Source organism: Dama dama, chromosome 15 (genome assembly GCF_033118175.1).
Source record: "Dama dama isolate Ldn47 chromosome 15, ASM3311817v1, whole genome shotgun sequence".
Classification (NCBI taxonomy): domain Eukaryota; kingdom Metazoa; phylum Chordata; class Mammalia; order Artiodactyla; family Cervidae; genus Dama; species Dama dama.
In genome coordinates, this window is record NC_083695.1 from 81,664,121 (window position 1) to 81,680,941 (window position 16,821).

General features: G+C 34.2%; 1 protein-coding gene across 1 annotated transcript in view; it reads left to right on the forward strand.

The window, feature by feature from the left end:
* Window positions 1-16,821, forward strand: part of ATRNL1 (attractin like 1) — a 766,939-nt gene that overhangs the window by 333,045 nt on the left and 417,073 nt on the right. Inside the window, exon 26 of the mRNA XM_061162736.1 lies at window positions 7,324-7,402. Coding sequence (XP_061018719.1) covers window positions 7,324-7,402 — 79 coding nt within the window. The remainder of the gene's footprint in view (window positions 1-7,323; window positions 7,403-16,821) is intronic.

Consider the following 16,821-nt stretch of genomic DNA (forward strand, 5'->3'; position numbering starts at 1 on the left):
GTAGCTTTCCTATTTGTTTGTTTGGGTTTTTTTTGAGCTCACATCATACTTGGCTTTAATGTCTGTTTCTATCAATAGTTCTTTCATAGCAAACAAAGCTTTTTCCAGAATACACCTCAAAAATCCCCCCAGCTTCTACCCATTACCCACTTCCAAAGCTGTTTCTGTATTTGTGGATATTTGATCCCAAAATCTGTCTTAGCTCATGCTGCTGTAACAAACATGAAACTGAACACAAACAACAGAAGTCTGATGTCTCAGAGTTCTGGAAGCCGGCAAGTCCCAGATCAGGTTGCCGGCATGGTTGGATTCTGATGTGGGCCACTTATTGGCTTTCAGATGGCCACTTTCTCCCTGTATGCTCCCCTAGCCTTTGCTCAGCGTCTACCCATGGGAAGAGGGAGAGATGGGCAGGGGGCAGTCAAGGGAGAGAGAAAGTATGGGAGTGAAAACACTCTCTAGAGTCTCTTCTTATAGGAACACTAATCCTGTTGCATCTGGTTCCCTCGCTTATGACTATTTAACTTAATTAGCTCCTGAGTCCCCTGTCTCCAGATATAATCACTTTGGGTGTTAGGGCTTCAAAAATGTGAATTTTGGGAGAACACAGTTCAGTTCATAGGAGGCAGTGTAAAATCTGTTTAATTCCAAGACCGTTTATCCCATTTTGTGTTAGTTTGTGTTACTTGTATTTGAAATCATCTTAACTGACAGTGCCTTCTAAGGTGTAGTTAACTCTAGCTTATCAACCCTCAAAAAAGTTTGTAGCAATTTATGCGGTGAACATATTGGTTCTCCAGTTCCACCCCCTAGGCTTTGCTGGGTTTTCATCTTTGCGAATATGATGATGGAAACAAGTAATTTTTTCTTAATATTCAGATTATTGTATTCTAAGTTGATAATTTACTTTGTGAACATTTTAGTTGGTTAAGACAAAAAATATCCTTCAAGTGTTAGGAAGGTGTTTTTAAAAGCTTTAAAATATATTTTCTGCAATAGTAGTAATTAAGAAGTAAATTAGTTTTTATAATATTATGTTTCTGTATTTCAAAACAATTCCCTAGTTTGTACATTTTTTTGGAGAAATAAAAGCATCTTTTAAAAAATGTATTTAAAACAAATTTTATGATCACTTAACCTAAATTTCTATAAAATCTTGACAATATTATCTCTTTTTGCATTTGGTTGACTAGATTACCACTAGAGAGTATTTCTTTGTCACTAAAACCCTGCTTTACAATATAACCTTACACCACACTGTGTTACTTTTCTTCAGTTATTTTTAATTTTCCCTAAATGAGAGTACCTAATGACTTCCTTATTTTTTCACATTAAGAATGTTTTCCATAATGACCATTTTATGAAGGTTCAAATCAAATTATTGAAATATCTCTCCCTGAGTTCCTATGTTTCCTTTTTTTTTTTTTTTTTAAACCCCTGTAGCTTATATATTTGCTTTAAAGAGTTTCTTTTCTTTTCTGTTTTTCCTGTTTCCATTGGGAGGATTTTTTGAAGGGTATTTAATAGTTCCCATCTTCTAGACTATTATATAGCAGACTTAAAAAAAAAAAAAGGCAGCTCAGTTACCTCCTATACCCCCAACACCCTCCGCGATACCTATACCAAGGAATAATCCAAGCTATTGTAAAATGCAGTAGAAAAAGAGATATGAAAGACAGCAACCAAACTAATGTTTCCCTGACAAACTTGCTGCAATATCAGATTTAAGGATGTTTGATGTTGCCCATTAGGACCTTTGACCTAAGAAAATATACTAGGGAAAAGCTAATTGGAGCAGATAGACCCAGAATCTTGGTCACTTTAGGTAATAATAGTTCAGAGTTCATTTATCACTCACTTAAAAAGTTCAGCGTGCAAAAGGGAACAGGTGGAAGGGGCAGAGGGGTACATAGGGCGCTGTGTCACCAGTGAAATTAGACTAACGAAAATGTCATTCTTCACACTTCCAGGATTGTCAGTAGGTACAGTCGCAAAAAGATGAGTGTAACAGTTCAATATTGCTGTATAAGTTAAGTGTCTTCATTTATTTGTTTGCCTTTTAATAAAGTGAAAGTCCTTAATTAATTGGATTTTATTTTATGTAGATTTTTAATAAGAACTATAAGTTTTATTTGCTGTATAGTTTAGTAGAAATAAAAAAGCTTTATAAAATATTTACTTTGCCATAAGGATAATAATGCCAAAAAAGGCATTCAGTTTGAGAAAAAATGATAAGATATTCAAATCAATTAACCAATTTTATTCAGTTAATAAAGGTTTAATGACAACTACTATATGCCAGGAATTGAGATATATTTTTATTGAATTTTTAATATATACTGGAGGTTATTAGCATATTAGAAAATTTGCTTAAACTATTTATTGATTTTACCAATTTCTCATCAGCATAATCTCTGTTTACATTTTATTATCAACCTAGAATAAATTAACATAGAAAACATACAGAATCCTAAAGTGTATATCTCTGTTCTCAAGGAGGAAAAATCATTAAAACTGAAAAATTTTATACTGGCTTTCTGTGTCATTATAAAAGTGACACTTTTTACCTGTGTCATGAAATTTACATCAGAAAGATTAAGTTCCAAATGGAGAAATAAGTCTTTACTGTCCTAAACTGAACCTTGATCATGTAACTCTTTTGGAGGGGAGGATATTGTGAATTCAGTTCAGTTCAGTTTAGTCGCTCAGTCCTGTCCAACTCTTCGCGACCCCATGAATCGCAGCACGCCAGGCCTCCCTGTCCATCACCAACGCCTGGAGTTTACTCAAACTCATGTCCATTGAGTCAGTGACACCATCCAGCCGTCTCATCCTCTGTCGTCCCCTTCTCCTCCTGCCTCCAATCCCTCCCGGCATCAGGGTCTTTTCCAATGAGTCAACTCCTCGCATGAGGTGGCCAAAGTATTGGAGTTTCAGCTTCAGCATCAGTCCTTCCAGGGAACACCCTGGACTGATCTCCTTTAGGATGGACTGGTTGGATCTCCTTGCAGTCCAAGGGACTCTCAGGAGTCTTCTCCAACACCACAGTTCAGAAGCACCAATTTTTCGGCGCTCAGCTTTCTTCACAGTCCAACTCTCACATCCACACATGACCACTGGAAAAACCATAGCCTTGACTAGATGGACCTTAGTTGGCAAAGTAATGTCTCTGCTTTTTAATATGCTGTCTAGGTAGGTGAAAACTTTCTTTCCAAGGAGTAAGCGTCTTTTAATTTCATGGCTGCAATCACCATCTGCAGTGATTTTGGAGCCCTCAAAAATATTCTGACACTGTTTCCACTGTCTCCCCATCTTTTTCCCATGAAGTGATGAGACCAGATGCCGTGATCTTAGTTTTCTGAATGTTGAGCTTTAAGCCAACTTTTTCGCTGTCTTCTTTCACTTTCATCAAGAGGCTTTTTAGTTACTCTTCACTTTCTGTGATAAGGGTGGTGTCATCTGCATAGCTGAGGTTATTGATATCTCCCAGCAATCTTGATTCCAGCTTGTGCTTCTTCCAGCCCAGCGTTTCTCATGATGTACTCTGCATTTAAGTTAAATAAGCTGGGTGACAATATACATCCTTGATGTACTCCTTTTCCTATTTGGAACCAGTCTGTTGTTCCATGTCAAGTTCTAACTGTTGCTTTCTGATCTGCCTATAGGTTTCTCAAGTGGCAGGTCAGGTGGTCTGGTATTCCCATCTCTTTCAGAATTTTCCACAGTTTATTGTGATACACACAGTCAAAGGCTTTGGCATAGTCAATAAAGCAGAAGTTACTGATTATCAAATATGAATACTTTTTATTGGTATTTAGGTTGTGTTTAATCATTAAATGTGAATGGATTTTGGTGCTTATATTGTTGCCTACTACTGCAGACATTGTGAGAGAAATAGTTGGCAAGATGTGATGTCCAATTGAATATAAGGGATGATAAAATTGAATGTATTTTGACATTTTAGCTGGAAAATAATAGACAAGGCAACATAAAGGGGAGGACTTGCAATTTAAGACTTTGGTAACTTTGGCAATTTACGTAAACACTTCATGACCTCAACTTTCTCATCTTTAGAATGAATATATATCATGTGTGATTGTGGTAATGAAAGAATTAATGCATGTGAAACACGGCATGCAGTGCTTCGTACATATTACTCAGTAGATGTTAGTTCCTTTTACTATGAATGTTATTCTTGAGTTCAGTTTGTATATGGCAGATTTATCTCTTATGTTAAAATTCTTATATGGTAGGACTTAAATTCAGATTAAATGGATCCTTAGATTATATGTAAATGATCAATTCTCAGTACCATATTTCAGCAGTTTCAGTTAACCTGGAAATAACATGGGAAGTATAACTTCTGTGCCAGCAATTCAGACTAGAACAGGGTTTCAACACTATTGGCAAGTTGGGCTGGGGAAAATCTTTGTGATTGGGAGGTGGACTGGCCTCTCTATTGTAGCTTATTTACCAGCATCCACTTGTTTCCACCAAGTGTTGATAACCAAAAAGGTCTCCAGCCACTGCCACATGTGCCCTGGAAGGCAATACTCTCCTGATTGATAACCACTGGGCTAGAGGAATCATGTGTGTCTTCAACTATATAAAGAAGTAATAGCATATAGAAGAAGAAGGAAATGACTGATTCAGTGTAACCCAGAGACAGAAGCAGCACTGATTAATTAATTAATGTTAGAAAGACAGGTTAATAGAAAATTTCATAGTTTGAGCTAATCTCTTGAAAATAAAATGTACTAACATGAGTCAGCATCTTCTTAGCTACCATGAATATTTAATTAGGCTCTGGCTCACTCTCAGTGTTCTGCTGGGAGTTTCTTTCCTGGGAGGGAGTCTGAACTAAATAATCTCATAGGTCTCTTCTAATGATAAGATGCTCTCATTTTGGCAGGTTTAATGACTTTTATTTGGAAATGACTCCGATTGAGGTCTCGGTTGAAGCCATGAGAGTAACTGACCTCTTTCTCTGAGAGCAAGAATAGATAGCAACATGGTTTTGTGAATGAAATTTTAGGGATGTCCATAGTTTAAAGCAAGGAATCTGGAGTGCAGTCTACCTTTGTTAACCCCACAGTGTGTCAAGAAGGATGAAAGAAAGCCGAGAAAATAAAGTGTTCAGAAGGAAAATAATGGATGGTTGGTATTGTCAATTGAGAAGTAAAAGTCAGTTGTTAAAGAAAAGACTAGTTTATTTAATTTTTAAAAAGTGAGGAAAGTAGTCACTAAAATGTTGCATGCTATGTAAACATTAATTATCAATACTAACAGTTTTATTAGTATAAAAATTAGATACCAAATTATAAGATGCTGAATCAGAGTAGGTTATGAGAAGATTGACATGGTAGTGGCTATGTGGACCACTTGCTCAGTCAACTAGAGAAAGCTTCAGGATTAATAAAATAGGATTATTGCTTTTTATTTTTTAGGAGATGTGGGGCTTGAGCACTTCTGAAAAATTGAATTTAGATGAAGAAAATGAGTTTATAAATATCTGGGAGAAAGACAATTATGTAAAAACCAGAAAGGCACCTTGGTGGTTGATCCTGGGGAATATGTAAAACAACTGGTTGTGAGATAGTGTGCAAGCTCAGAGTTCCCAACAGGTGGGGAGGAAAGAGTTTGAGGCTTCCATGGCTCATTTTGCATTTTTACTCTATCACTTAAACTCTCTGTATGACTGTAAGCAACTTACTTTGAACTCCTCTGAGCATTGGATTGTTCTTTTCTAAAATGAGAATAGTATATTCTATCTAGAAATGTACTTAGAGTAGTGTGACATACCTAGCACTTATCTGGAATGTGTTCCTATTCAGTCTGTCGGTGTTAGAGTTGTCTTTGTCATCATCATTCAAAGATATTCTAAGATTTCTAAGTGAGGCAAGGAGAAAAAAATATATTTAAGGATTTGACAAGAGAAGCAAGTGTCAACATTTACACTGCTCATGAGTGAATCAATTGATGAATACAACGATTATCATTTAGGAGTGAAGACCAGGTTTTTTTTGTAATGACCAGTGGCCACTGAATTTGTGGTGGCCCTGTTCCACTCACTTCTGGGTCTTTTCATAGCATAATCTTTGACCACAGAGCAAAGGAAGAGAAAAAAAGCAGTAATGTATGGCTGGGGTTGATTAATGGTGTTCACATAAATCTGTTATTTTGAGATTTATCAGTCTGAAATTAGTGCTAAAAATGTATATTCTCCATTATCATAGTCTATGGCATATTGTACTTCATACATATTGACCCCATGTATATACATTGTAATTGAATTATTTCTTAATTTACACATTGGCATATATAGGGATTCTCAACTTCAGTACAACTGATGTTTTGGATTGAATAATTCTTTGTCACTGGGGGCAGTCCTGTGCATTTCAGGATACTTAGTAGCATCCCTGGCTGTACTCACTAGAGTATGATTGTACTTCTTTCCCAGTGTGATAATCAGACATATATCTTGTTGTTCAGCTTCTAAGTCATGTCCAACTCTTTGCAATCCCATGGACTATAGCACACGAGGCTTCCCTGTCCTTCACCATCTCCTGGAGTTTGCTCAAACTCGTGTCCATTGAGTCAGTGATGCCATCCAACCATCTCATCTTCTGCCATCCCCTTATCATCCTGCCCGCAGTCTTTTCCAGTAGCAGGATCTTTTCCAGTGAGTCAGTTCTTCACATCAGGTGACCACAAAATTGGAGCTTCAGCTTCAGCATCAGCCCTTTCAATGAATATTCAGGACGGATTTCCTTTCGGATTGACTGGTTTGATCTTGCTGTCAGAGTCTTCTCCAAAACTGCAGTTCAAAAGCAATACGTATCTAGATGTTTTTAAATGTCCCAGGTCCGGGGCAGGTGCAGAGGGGAAAGAGCTAGATCGCCTTCAGTTCAGAACTATAGGAATATTCTCAGATATAAGATAGTTGCTGGTAATTTAAAATGAATAAATGTGTGATCTTTAAATTTATAAAATTTTCAAAATTTATAACTCAGTAGCAGTTCTAGATAGATTTATTGCTATGTAAAACCAACAGAATTGTAAAGTTACATTCCTTCTGACAGAGAAAATCTGAGAGATAGACCATACTGTATCTGAAGGAGTATAAATAATTTTTTCCACCCATATACTTTGATTTTACTTGAGAATGTTTTAAAAATTTCTAATTTGCCCCTTTTTTCTTGAATTTATACCAAGGCAAAGTGATTACTTAAATATATTTTAAAATATTCTGTATATTCTTTTATTATTTCATGATATATTGCAAGTGTTTAAAGCTAAATTTATTTGTGTTTTATTTTCTAGTTGTTTTTTATCTTTATTATTGGTGGCTGCTGTGGTATGGAAGATCAAGCAAACATGTTGGGCTTCTCGGCGGAGAGAGGTAATAGTAATATTACTTAATGTTTTATTTAAAGATTCAGACAAACATACGGATCTCTAGTGCTTAATTGACATGCTCCTTTCAAATAGAATTTTTCAAATCAATTTCATTTATTAAGATTGAACAAGTCAATGTAGCATTTTTTAAGCTTTAGAGCAAAATTTGCCACTGTCATTTTAAATCCATATCTGTAGAAGCATTGTTTAGTTGAAAGCAGTTTTTTTTAAATAGTGTTAGAATTTATAGAGAACACAAATATTAGTTTTGTTGATTAAATAACCTTCAATCACTATAATTTAGGTAATCACATTATAAAAACGTAAATTATTTTTATAACTCTTACAATTTAAAGGAATATTCTGGGCAATAAATATTAATTTTTTGGTTTGTATCTCATAGAACTTTTTGATAATCAAATTTTTTCCATTTCATGGGTATCTGATAATCCAAGTATGTCTGTCTTGCCCCTTAACATGATACATTACTATAGCAGAATTAATCATGTGTATCTGTTATAATCTTAAAATTGATAAAAAATGTAATAGTCCTATGGAACAATAGCTGATGATATAAATATATTATACAAATATAGTTTCTTAACTTTGTATATATTAGTTAATTGAAAGAGCAAAGAAATGTAATAATATGAGGACCCTATGTGTACAGTAGATTTATTGTTCTATGCTTTATATAATGGAAAAACAAGTTACTGTTTTTATTAATATTATTTTAGTCTATTACTATTAATATTAGTATTATTAGCTTTCTATTTGCTGTTGCATTGCCCAGTATATTTTTATATGTTTAATTTTGTGCAGTGATGTATATAGCAAAGATATAATTGCTTACCTACTTATTTTCACATATTGAAAGATTATGTTTAAAAACAATCCAGAATATTCCAAATTATAGAATTAGTAAATAATATGAGTTCTTCTTAATTATTCTGTTTTCAAATATCCAGTGCCTACCTGTGTTTGCAAACTTGAAACCACTTCCCTGCATATAAATTTCTGATCCTAATTCCCTCCACCTTTCTGATTTTCTGCATATGGTCAGTGCAGTGTCAGTGAGAATTTACTTGGTATGATGCTATGATAAAAAGTAATCCAATTTGAAAGGCGTTTTTAAAATGTAAATATATAAATATTTTGCAAAAAGAGTTCTGTGTAGAAATCAGAAATCTATACATGCTAGGCAGTTTGTTAAGGTAAAAGTATAGAGGTTCAGGAAGGGTAAAACAAATGAAAAGTGAAGCAGTTTGAAGACTTTCCATAATGGAAGAGAACAAGTGTCATTTTACGCCTCTATTCATTAAAAAAGAGGTCAGGAGCAATCAGGGAAACTGGGTTCATACTTCATTATGGTTAGTTTAAATATCTGATTTCTACAGTTTATAAAATATAACTATATAAATATAGCATTGTGGAAAGATCAGTGTACAACTCTGCCAATAACTAGCTGTGTAAGTGGTCTAATTGAATTTGCTTTCCTCTCAAGAGGTTGTATTGCACTAGATAGCTTAATCTCAGTTAGAGGTTCCTAGAACTGTAGGAATGTTTATATTTAATGACTAAAGTTTATAAGCTATTAAATATTTGAGAAAAATGATGGGAATTGTTCATTTAATTATGAAACTTTCACACTTTTCAAAACGACAAATTATTTTTGGTTAAGCTATGACCTCAGTATAGTAATGTTTACTGCATATTATCGGATGCTCCAGCAAACTGAAATTGCTGTAATTTTTAAAATACAGATATATAAAGATTTTTTAAATTTTAAATAAAAAATATGAATATATTTAATTTTTGACTGGCAGTCAGAATCTTTGAAAGTATGTGTTGCACATTTGAGAATGAAGGAAAACTAGGAAGGATGAACTAGGTTAGGGACCTCTGGACCTGTTCTGATCTGTGGTTTTAAATGTTATTGTGTCCTCTTGATAATCCGCAATTTAATGTCCTTCTTTCCAAATCTTCTAGGTGATGAGTCTTTTTAGAGTATAATAATATTTGCATTTAACTTGCTACCTCTACGAAAATTTAAAAATCTGTCCTATTGAAGGGTCATGTTATGTTACAATATCATATGTTATGAAATATTATGAGGAATTTTATCATTTATAATTTTATTAAGTCTTTTAAATATAAAATCCCAAATGTCTTAGAAACCACTCATATGCTGATGTCCAAAGTTAAGATGACATTATTTTGATGACTACCAGACATCTATTTAATTAGTAATTTTTTAATTATTAAAAGATTGTCATTTTGATTTTGGAGACCCAAAGACTTTTAACTACATAGTGGTAACAAATGTGATAATTCCATTTATAGACTTTCTGTAAATGGAGGTTAAAATGTATTTTTATCTGTCTATTCAGTCATACCTAATAGATTAACACTAACATTCCCAAAAGGAAAAGACCTCAATATTTTTTCTTTACATGGAGATGTTGCTTTCTCTAAAGCATTAAGACATTATTATAAATGGCAAAGATCCCTGTGAACAGTAGAATGACAATTTATCTGTAACAGTAAATGAAGGTCATTTAAAAGATTCTTCCTTTTTAGTATTTCTATAATTTTGTTACAGAAATTGTGTTATTTGATTGTCTGAATATAAGGACTGTTTTAAAATGAGCATTATCTTTGAATATTTTAGAAATATATTGTGTTCATTAAACCAGACATACTCCTGGTTTATTTTTAGCTCTTTGAAACTTTGGGTCTCATAAACACACACATAGAATTTTGTGTTATAATTTTAATATCAGAAGCCCATTGATAATTTCCTGCCTTCAAATAATACCTCTTGGAATTCAGGGGCTCTTAAAAACACAGAAATGGAACTATAAAGGACTTTAATTTTAATGTTACCTGTTCATATAAGAGCTCAAAACTAATTTCTGTGACAACTCCATTAAAAACATGAAACTTTTGTGTGTATGTGTATGTGGGGGTGCTATGCTAATGAATGGATACAGTAAGTGGATATTGATCAGTGGAACTACTATTATATGAGAAGAATTAGTTCATTTTTATGGCTTATGCTTGTTACATAGGTTTTGAAATCTTCATTTTCAGCGGCATATTTAATTTTAGATAGTCATTACATTACAAAAACATTTGTTAGGACCAAGTATATGTTAAAAGGAGACTTTTAAAATAGCATTGCCATACTTAATAATTTTCATGCTTCAACTGAAATTTGAGATTTGAGTAGGCATCAAAAGGCACATACTCATTAAAATGTTATGATTACTCCTTGCAATAAAGAAATCTACTCTTATATTTGACTAACATAAGTGAAACTATCGTGCATATCTTAATAGTTAGAAGAAGTTAATTTTTTCAGTTGACACATTTATTCCCATTTATTTTGGGTGGTTTAACTGTATTATGCCTCCATTAAAAGCTAACTGAAATATCTATGGAATAATAGATCCCATAAGCAAAGGTAAGGTTATGTTTAATCAACTTCATATTTCTAGTGGGTTTGTGTGTTTGAATGATTGCATTTCTTATACCAGGAACTTTTATTTCTTCAATTATCTTTACTGTTCTTTAAAGAATAAAAACATATTATTATAGATCATTATCACATTATTTTCTTATCTTTTATAGCATGGTAATGCATCTCTAATGCTTGAAAATCAATAAGAACAATATTGGGGATAAGACAGTGTCCACTGAGTAACTAATCTTGTGTTCATGTTGCTCTATTTTCCTACACATTTCACAATTGCACAGCATAGAGCCTAAATTAGAATTTAACATAATCTATCTGAAATTTGAGTTAGAAATAATAAACTAAAACTCATAAATAGAATCTAGTAGCTCTGAGTAACAAACTACTTTTCTTGAGGCAAGCACATTACCCAGAGAAGAATTAATATCATTGTTACTTTACTAAAGACATGTCATGAGTAAATAATTTATGATAAAATCATCTCTGAGAGGGTAAATTTGCAGTAAATGTGTTCTCATCTCAATATTACTAATGCAATGAATCAATGTTTACAAAGTAAGTTGCTCTACCTCTTTGGAAATACACCGAATTTATTTAGAGAGAGGAGAGTGGACGTAGAGTGAAGAAAGTAGTGAGAAAATATTATTTTGGGTGAGAAATTTAAAATTAATTAGTTAGGTACTATACAAAGCTTCTTATAGAATTTCTTGGTATTTTAAGAATTTGCATTTTACTTTTAATAGTCAAAGATTCCAGTATCTAGATAAAGCTTTCCGTGAAACATGTTCCTTTGTCAAAAAAGCAAGAAGTTTTAAAATCATTATTATGATTATGAGCTCATGTAATGTCTATCCCTGCAGTTAATGGCCTTAGTATTACCTTATATTTGCTTAACATTTACTCTAACACTATGATACAATTCAATCATTATTTGAGGTAAGAGAAAGAAAGACCATTGCCAACTAATTATGGTTCTCTTGCCACTAAGAGTATTTGTTTTATACTTTATTCAAAGGACTCTTAAATAATTACTTAGATATAGATTTCATTATATATCATCACATATATACATTGAACGGAAAATAGAAGCAAAATAAAGTGGTTAAGCTATTACCAAAACTTGTTCACATTCATAGTTCAGTTTTTCATAAATCACTTTTTAACTTAAGGAAAAACATTTTGTTTATTTCACATAATATAATTGACTAGAATAATCAAGTTTGTGTCTGCACAAGCAATGACAACTGTATCATAACTGCCATCTGGCCAGTATTGGTTGTTCAGTTTCATTGATTGTAAGACACATCAGAGTTGAGAGATATTAAAATGTGAAAACAATGTCTTAGAGTCAATAGAATATGGTAGGGCCTACTTTATAAGGTTTACAGTACTAAACAAGTTAATATGTGCTGAATACCTCACTGCCTGTTACTTACCAGACTACAGCAAAAGTTAGCTATGGTTGTTGATATGTAAAATAAATAATGACTAGTGTTATGTTATGCATTTGTATTAGTAACAGCAGCTCCTGTATATCTAGGATTATTTTCCTCTTCCATATCCACTTTGACACAGGGGTTCTCAATCTAGCAGGTACTTTGGAATCACCTGTAGATCTTAAAAAATATATTTATGTATCCCTGAGTGTCACTCCAGTACTCCACCGCCACCTGATTCATAAATCAAAATTTCTTTGAGTCTCAGCTTGATGTATCCATTGTTAAGCCCATAATTGATTATAATATGCACCATTAGCACTGAAACTGCTTTGACTTCTCCTCTTAGAGAGAGAGAAAAACATTGAAGGGTTTTCCACAGAGGAGTTAAGTGATTTGAGTTAACAGGATGTGCTTTTAAACTGATAGTACCACTGCTGTGTTGAGACTAAATTATAGACAGACCCTTCAGACACAGGGAGACTGGTAAGTAGGTTATTACCATACCTTGTGAGAGATGATGATGGCTCAGATCAAGAGGTGGCAGAGTATGTGACAAGAAGTGATTGGATTATGAGTACTTCTTGAAGGTAATAACTGGATTAGATGAATGGGGTGGTGTGAGAATGAAATAAACCAACCATGACTTCAAAAGATTATAAAAACAAGTGTGACTTCAAGGTTTTTGTATGAGCAACTGTAAAGATAAAGTTGCCATCAACTGAGATGGAGTTGATTGCAAGTAAAATTGGTTTGATGATATGAGTTTATTTTTTCGTGTTAAGTTTGACAGTTCAGTTTTACATGTTACATTGGATATATAATTAGACAAGTCAAGGAAGCAGAAGTTGATTCTGGATGAGGAAGTAGATCTGGACAGGAGAGATAAATTTGGGAATCTCAGAATATAGATACAGAGAACATTTAAAACCATGAGACTGGATGATATCACCGAGAGAGGGGAGTTTAAGCCCTGAGTCATACAAATATATTGTTATAAACTGACTGTGTTCACTCACAGATTCATATATGAGGCCCTGAACCCCAACATGATGGTATTTGGAGGGTAGGTCTTTGGAAGATGAGGGTGGTACAGTTGTGATGGGATTAGTGCCCTTATGAAAAAGAAAGAGACACAAGAGCACTATCTTCCTGCTAGTACAAAAAGTCTGTTATACCTTTCTAGCACCCTCTTCACGAAATAGATGAGTTAATCAAGAGAGATATGAGCCACTCTTCCTACCAGCAGCTCTGGAGCAGTAGCATAGAAATTTTGCCTAGGATGAGAAGTGGTTGTAAGAACGGAGACCTTAAAAGTGTCCCTTTAAGTGAACTGAATTTATTTGGAACAAATTATAGGTAAATTCAACCCTAAAGCTTCTCTTGAAAACAATGGAGATTGTGGTGGTAATCAATAGAGGAGACTAGTTTCTCCATGAGACCAACAAGCTAAATCATAAATCAGCTAGAAGTTTACTAGAAAGATCCAGGGCTATATAACATGACAAATATCCCTCCTCGGGTTGTAAAAAACATCAAAGCACTGGTCTCAAATATTATCCCTGCATGCATGCTCAGTCACTTCAGTCATGTTCGACTCTTTTCAGCCCTATGAACTGTAGCCCACCAGGCTCCTCTGTCCATGGGCTTCTCCAGGCAAGAATACTAGAGTGGGTTTCCATGCCCTCCTCCAGGGGTCTTCCCAACCCAGGGATAGAACCCATGGCTCCTGTACTGCAGGCTGATTCTTTACCCACTGAGCCACCAGGGAACCCGTTTTCCCTACAGTGGGCCCCAAATTAAGTGGATGAGATTACAAAGCAATTTAAGCCCTAGAGCATTATCAGAAGCAATAATCCGGCATTAATTCATGAGGCTCACAGCTGAGTGTAATATCAAAGACACAGTAGGTAGCTAAACAGAAAGATCTAGAAAGAAGCAGTCAAAGAGAGCCCTGATCAAACCACTGTCATCTCAGGTGACTGTGCACAGGCCCAAAGCTCCAGTCTCTTTGGAGCAAGGTCACAGGTTGCACTGCAGAGAAAACAGACTTCATTGAAATAGCCCAACATTGTTACTGCACAAACAAGCATGTAAAAACATCAAGTGTTGGGTATGTTGGGTGGTGGGGGGGGTGGGTGGGAAGAGATTCACTGTCCAGAGTTGCTGCAATCTATTACCTAAAATGTCAGTGTTTTTCAACAAAAAATTATCAGCCGTGCAAAGAAAGATGGCTCTGCAGTGCATACACAGGACAAATAGCAGGCAACAGAACCTGCTTGTGAGAGAACTCTGCAGCTAAATGTAAATTTCACTGACAAAGACTTCAGAGCAGCCAATGTAAATATGTCCACAGAACCAGGGAAATGGTGATTAAAGAAGGATAGGAAAGGAGGATGAAAATACCTCACTGAATAGAGAATACCAATAACAAGACATAGTTATAAAAATAAAGAGAACCTAATGGAAAATCAGAATTGAAAAATACTGATTGGACCTGTGCAAAATTATAAGCTTTTGCTCTGAAAAGAAAACCATAAACAAAACAAACAAAAAAACTGTTCTACAGATTAGGGGGAAATATATGCAAATAATATGAACCACAAAGGCTTAATTTCCAAAATATATAAGTAGTCCATGCAGCTCAATAACAATAACAAATAAAACAGCCCAATCAAAAAGTGAGCAAAAGACTTAAACAGACATTTCTCCAAAGAAGACATATAGATGACCAAAAGACACATGAAAACATGTTCAACATCACTAATTATTAAGGAAATGAAAATCAAAACTACAATGAGGTACTACCTCACACCAGTCAGAATGGCCATTATTTAAAAAATATATAAATAGCAAATGCTGGAGAGACTGTAGGTAAAAGGGAACCCTCCTACACTGTGGATTGGAATGTAAATTGGTGCAACCATTATGGAGAACAGTATGGAGGTTCCTTAAAAATCTAAAAATAGAGCTACCATATGATCCAGCAGTCCCACTCCTATGCATGTATCTGAAGAAAACTATAATTCAAAAATATACACGTGTCCCTGTGTTCATAGCAGCAATTTTTACAATAGTCAGACAACCTTAATATCCATCGACAGATGAGTGGTTATAGACAATATGGTATACATACACAGTGTAATATTACTCAGCATAAAAAGGAATGAAATAATGCCCTTTGCAGCAACATAGATGGACCTACAGATTTTCATACTCAGTGAGGTAAGTCAATTATATGTGGAATCCAAAATATGACACAAGTGAGCTTATTTATGAAACAGAAACAGACTCACAGACATAGAAAACAAACTTGTAGTTACCAGAGGGTTTGGGGGAGGGATAAATTAGGAATTTGAGATTCATAGATACAAACTACTACATATTAATATAAAATAGATAAACAATAAGGTCTTACTGTATAGCACAGGGAAGTATATTCAGTATCCTGCAATAAGCCATAATAGAAAAGAATATGAAGCAAAACAAGCAAAACATCTTGAGAGGAATGAAAATGAAAACATGATATTCTGAAACTTATGGGACAAAGCTGAAGCAGTGCTCAGTGGAAAATATATAGCTGCACATGCAAATGTTAAAAAGAGAAAAAATTGAATCAGTAGCCTAACATTCCACGTTAAAGTACTTAGAAAAGAAGAACAAACTAAATATATAAGTAGCAGAAAAGGAAGTAATAAAAACTAGAGGAAAAGTTAATGAAATCGAGAACAAAAAAAGAAATAGAAAATCAGTGAAAACAAAAATTGGTTCTTTGGAGGATCAGCAAAATTGACAATAAAGCTCACTAACCAAGAATAAAAGAAGATTCAAGTCACTAAAATTGGACATGAAAGAGGCAATATTATTACTGACCTCCTAGAAATAAAAAGGCATCCAAAGGTCCATTGTGAACGTCTGTATGCCAACAAACTGGATAATTTTGCTGAAATGGAAAACTCCTAGACATGGAAAAACTGTCAAAACTAATTCATTGAAGACGTATAAAATCTGAATCATGTAACAAACAGAAGGATTGCAATAGTAAATTAAAAATTTCCCACTAGATAGATCAATGTCCTGTCTGCAACCAGCACATATAGTGCCCAGGCCTTTCTTTCTAACACAATTTTCAGATGAAAGAAACCCGGGTGTTTTCGAGAATTGGGCAATTGTAGGACTGGGACAGGGAATATAAAAATTGAGTTTGGAGTTTTTTGTAGTGCCAAAATGTTAGGAATTGTTCAAACACACAAACACACACCCACAGAAACAATACAATGATGTGAGTCAAAGGGACAAAGGGACAGTAGAGCCACCAGCAACAATTCCCATGATCATACAAGAACAATTTGAACAGTAATGTTTCATTATAACCAGGTATATAAAATAAATATTAATGAGTCCACACTGATAAAAAGTTATTAAATAAATTAATAAATGGGGCAGAACTGATGTTGTCCCTTTAAGAAGAATGAAAAATAATTTTATGTAGGTACTTTGCCCCTAAGT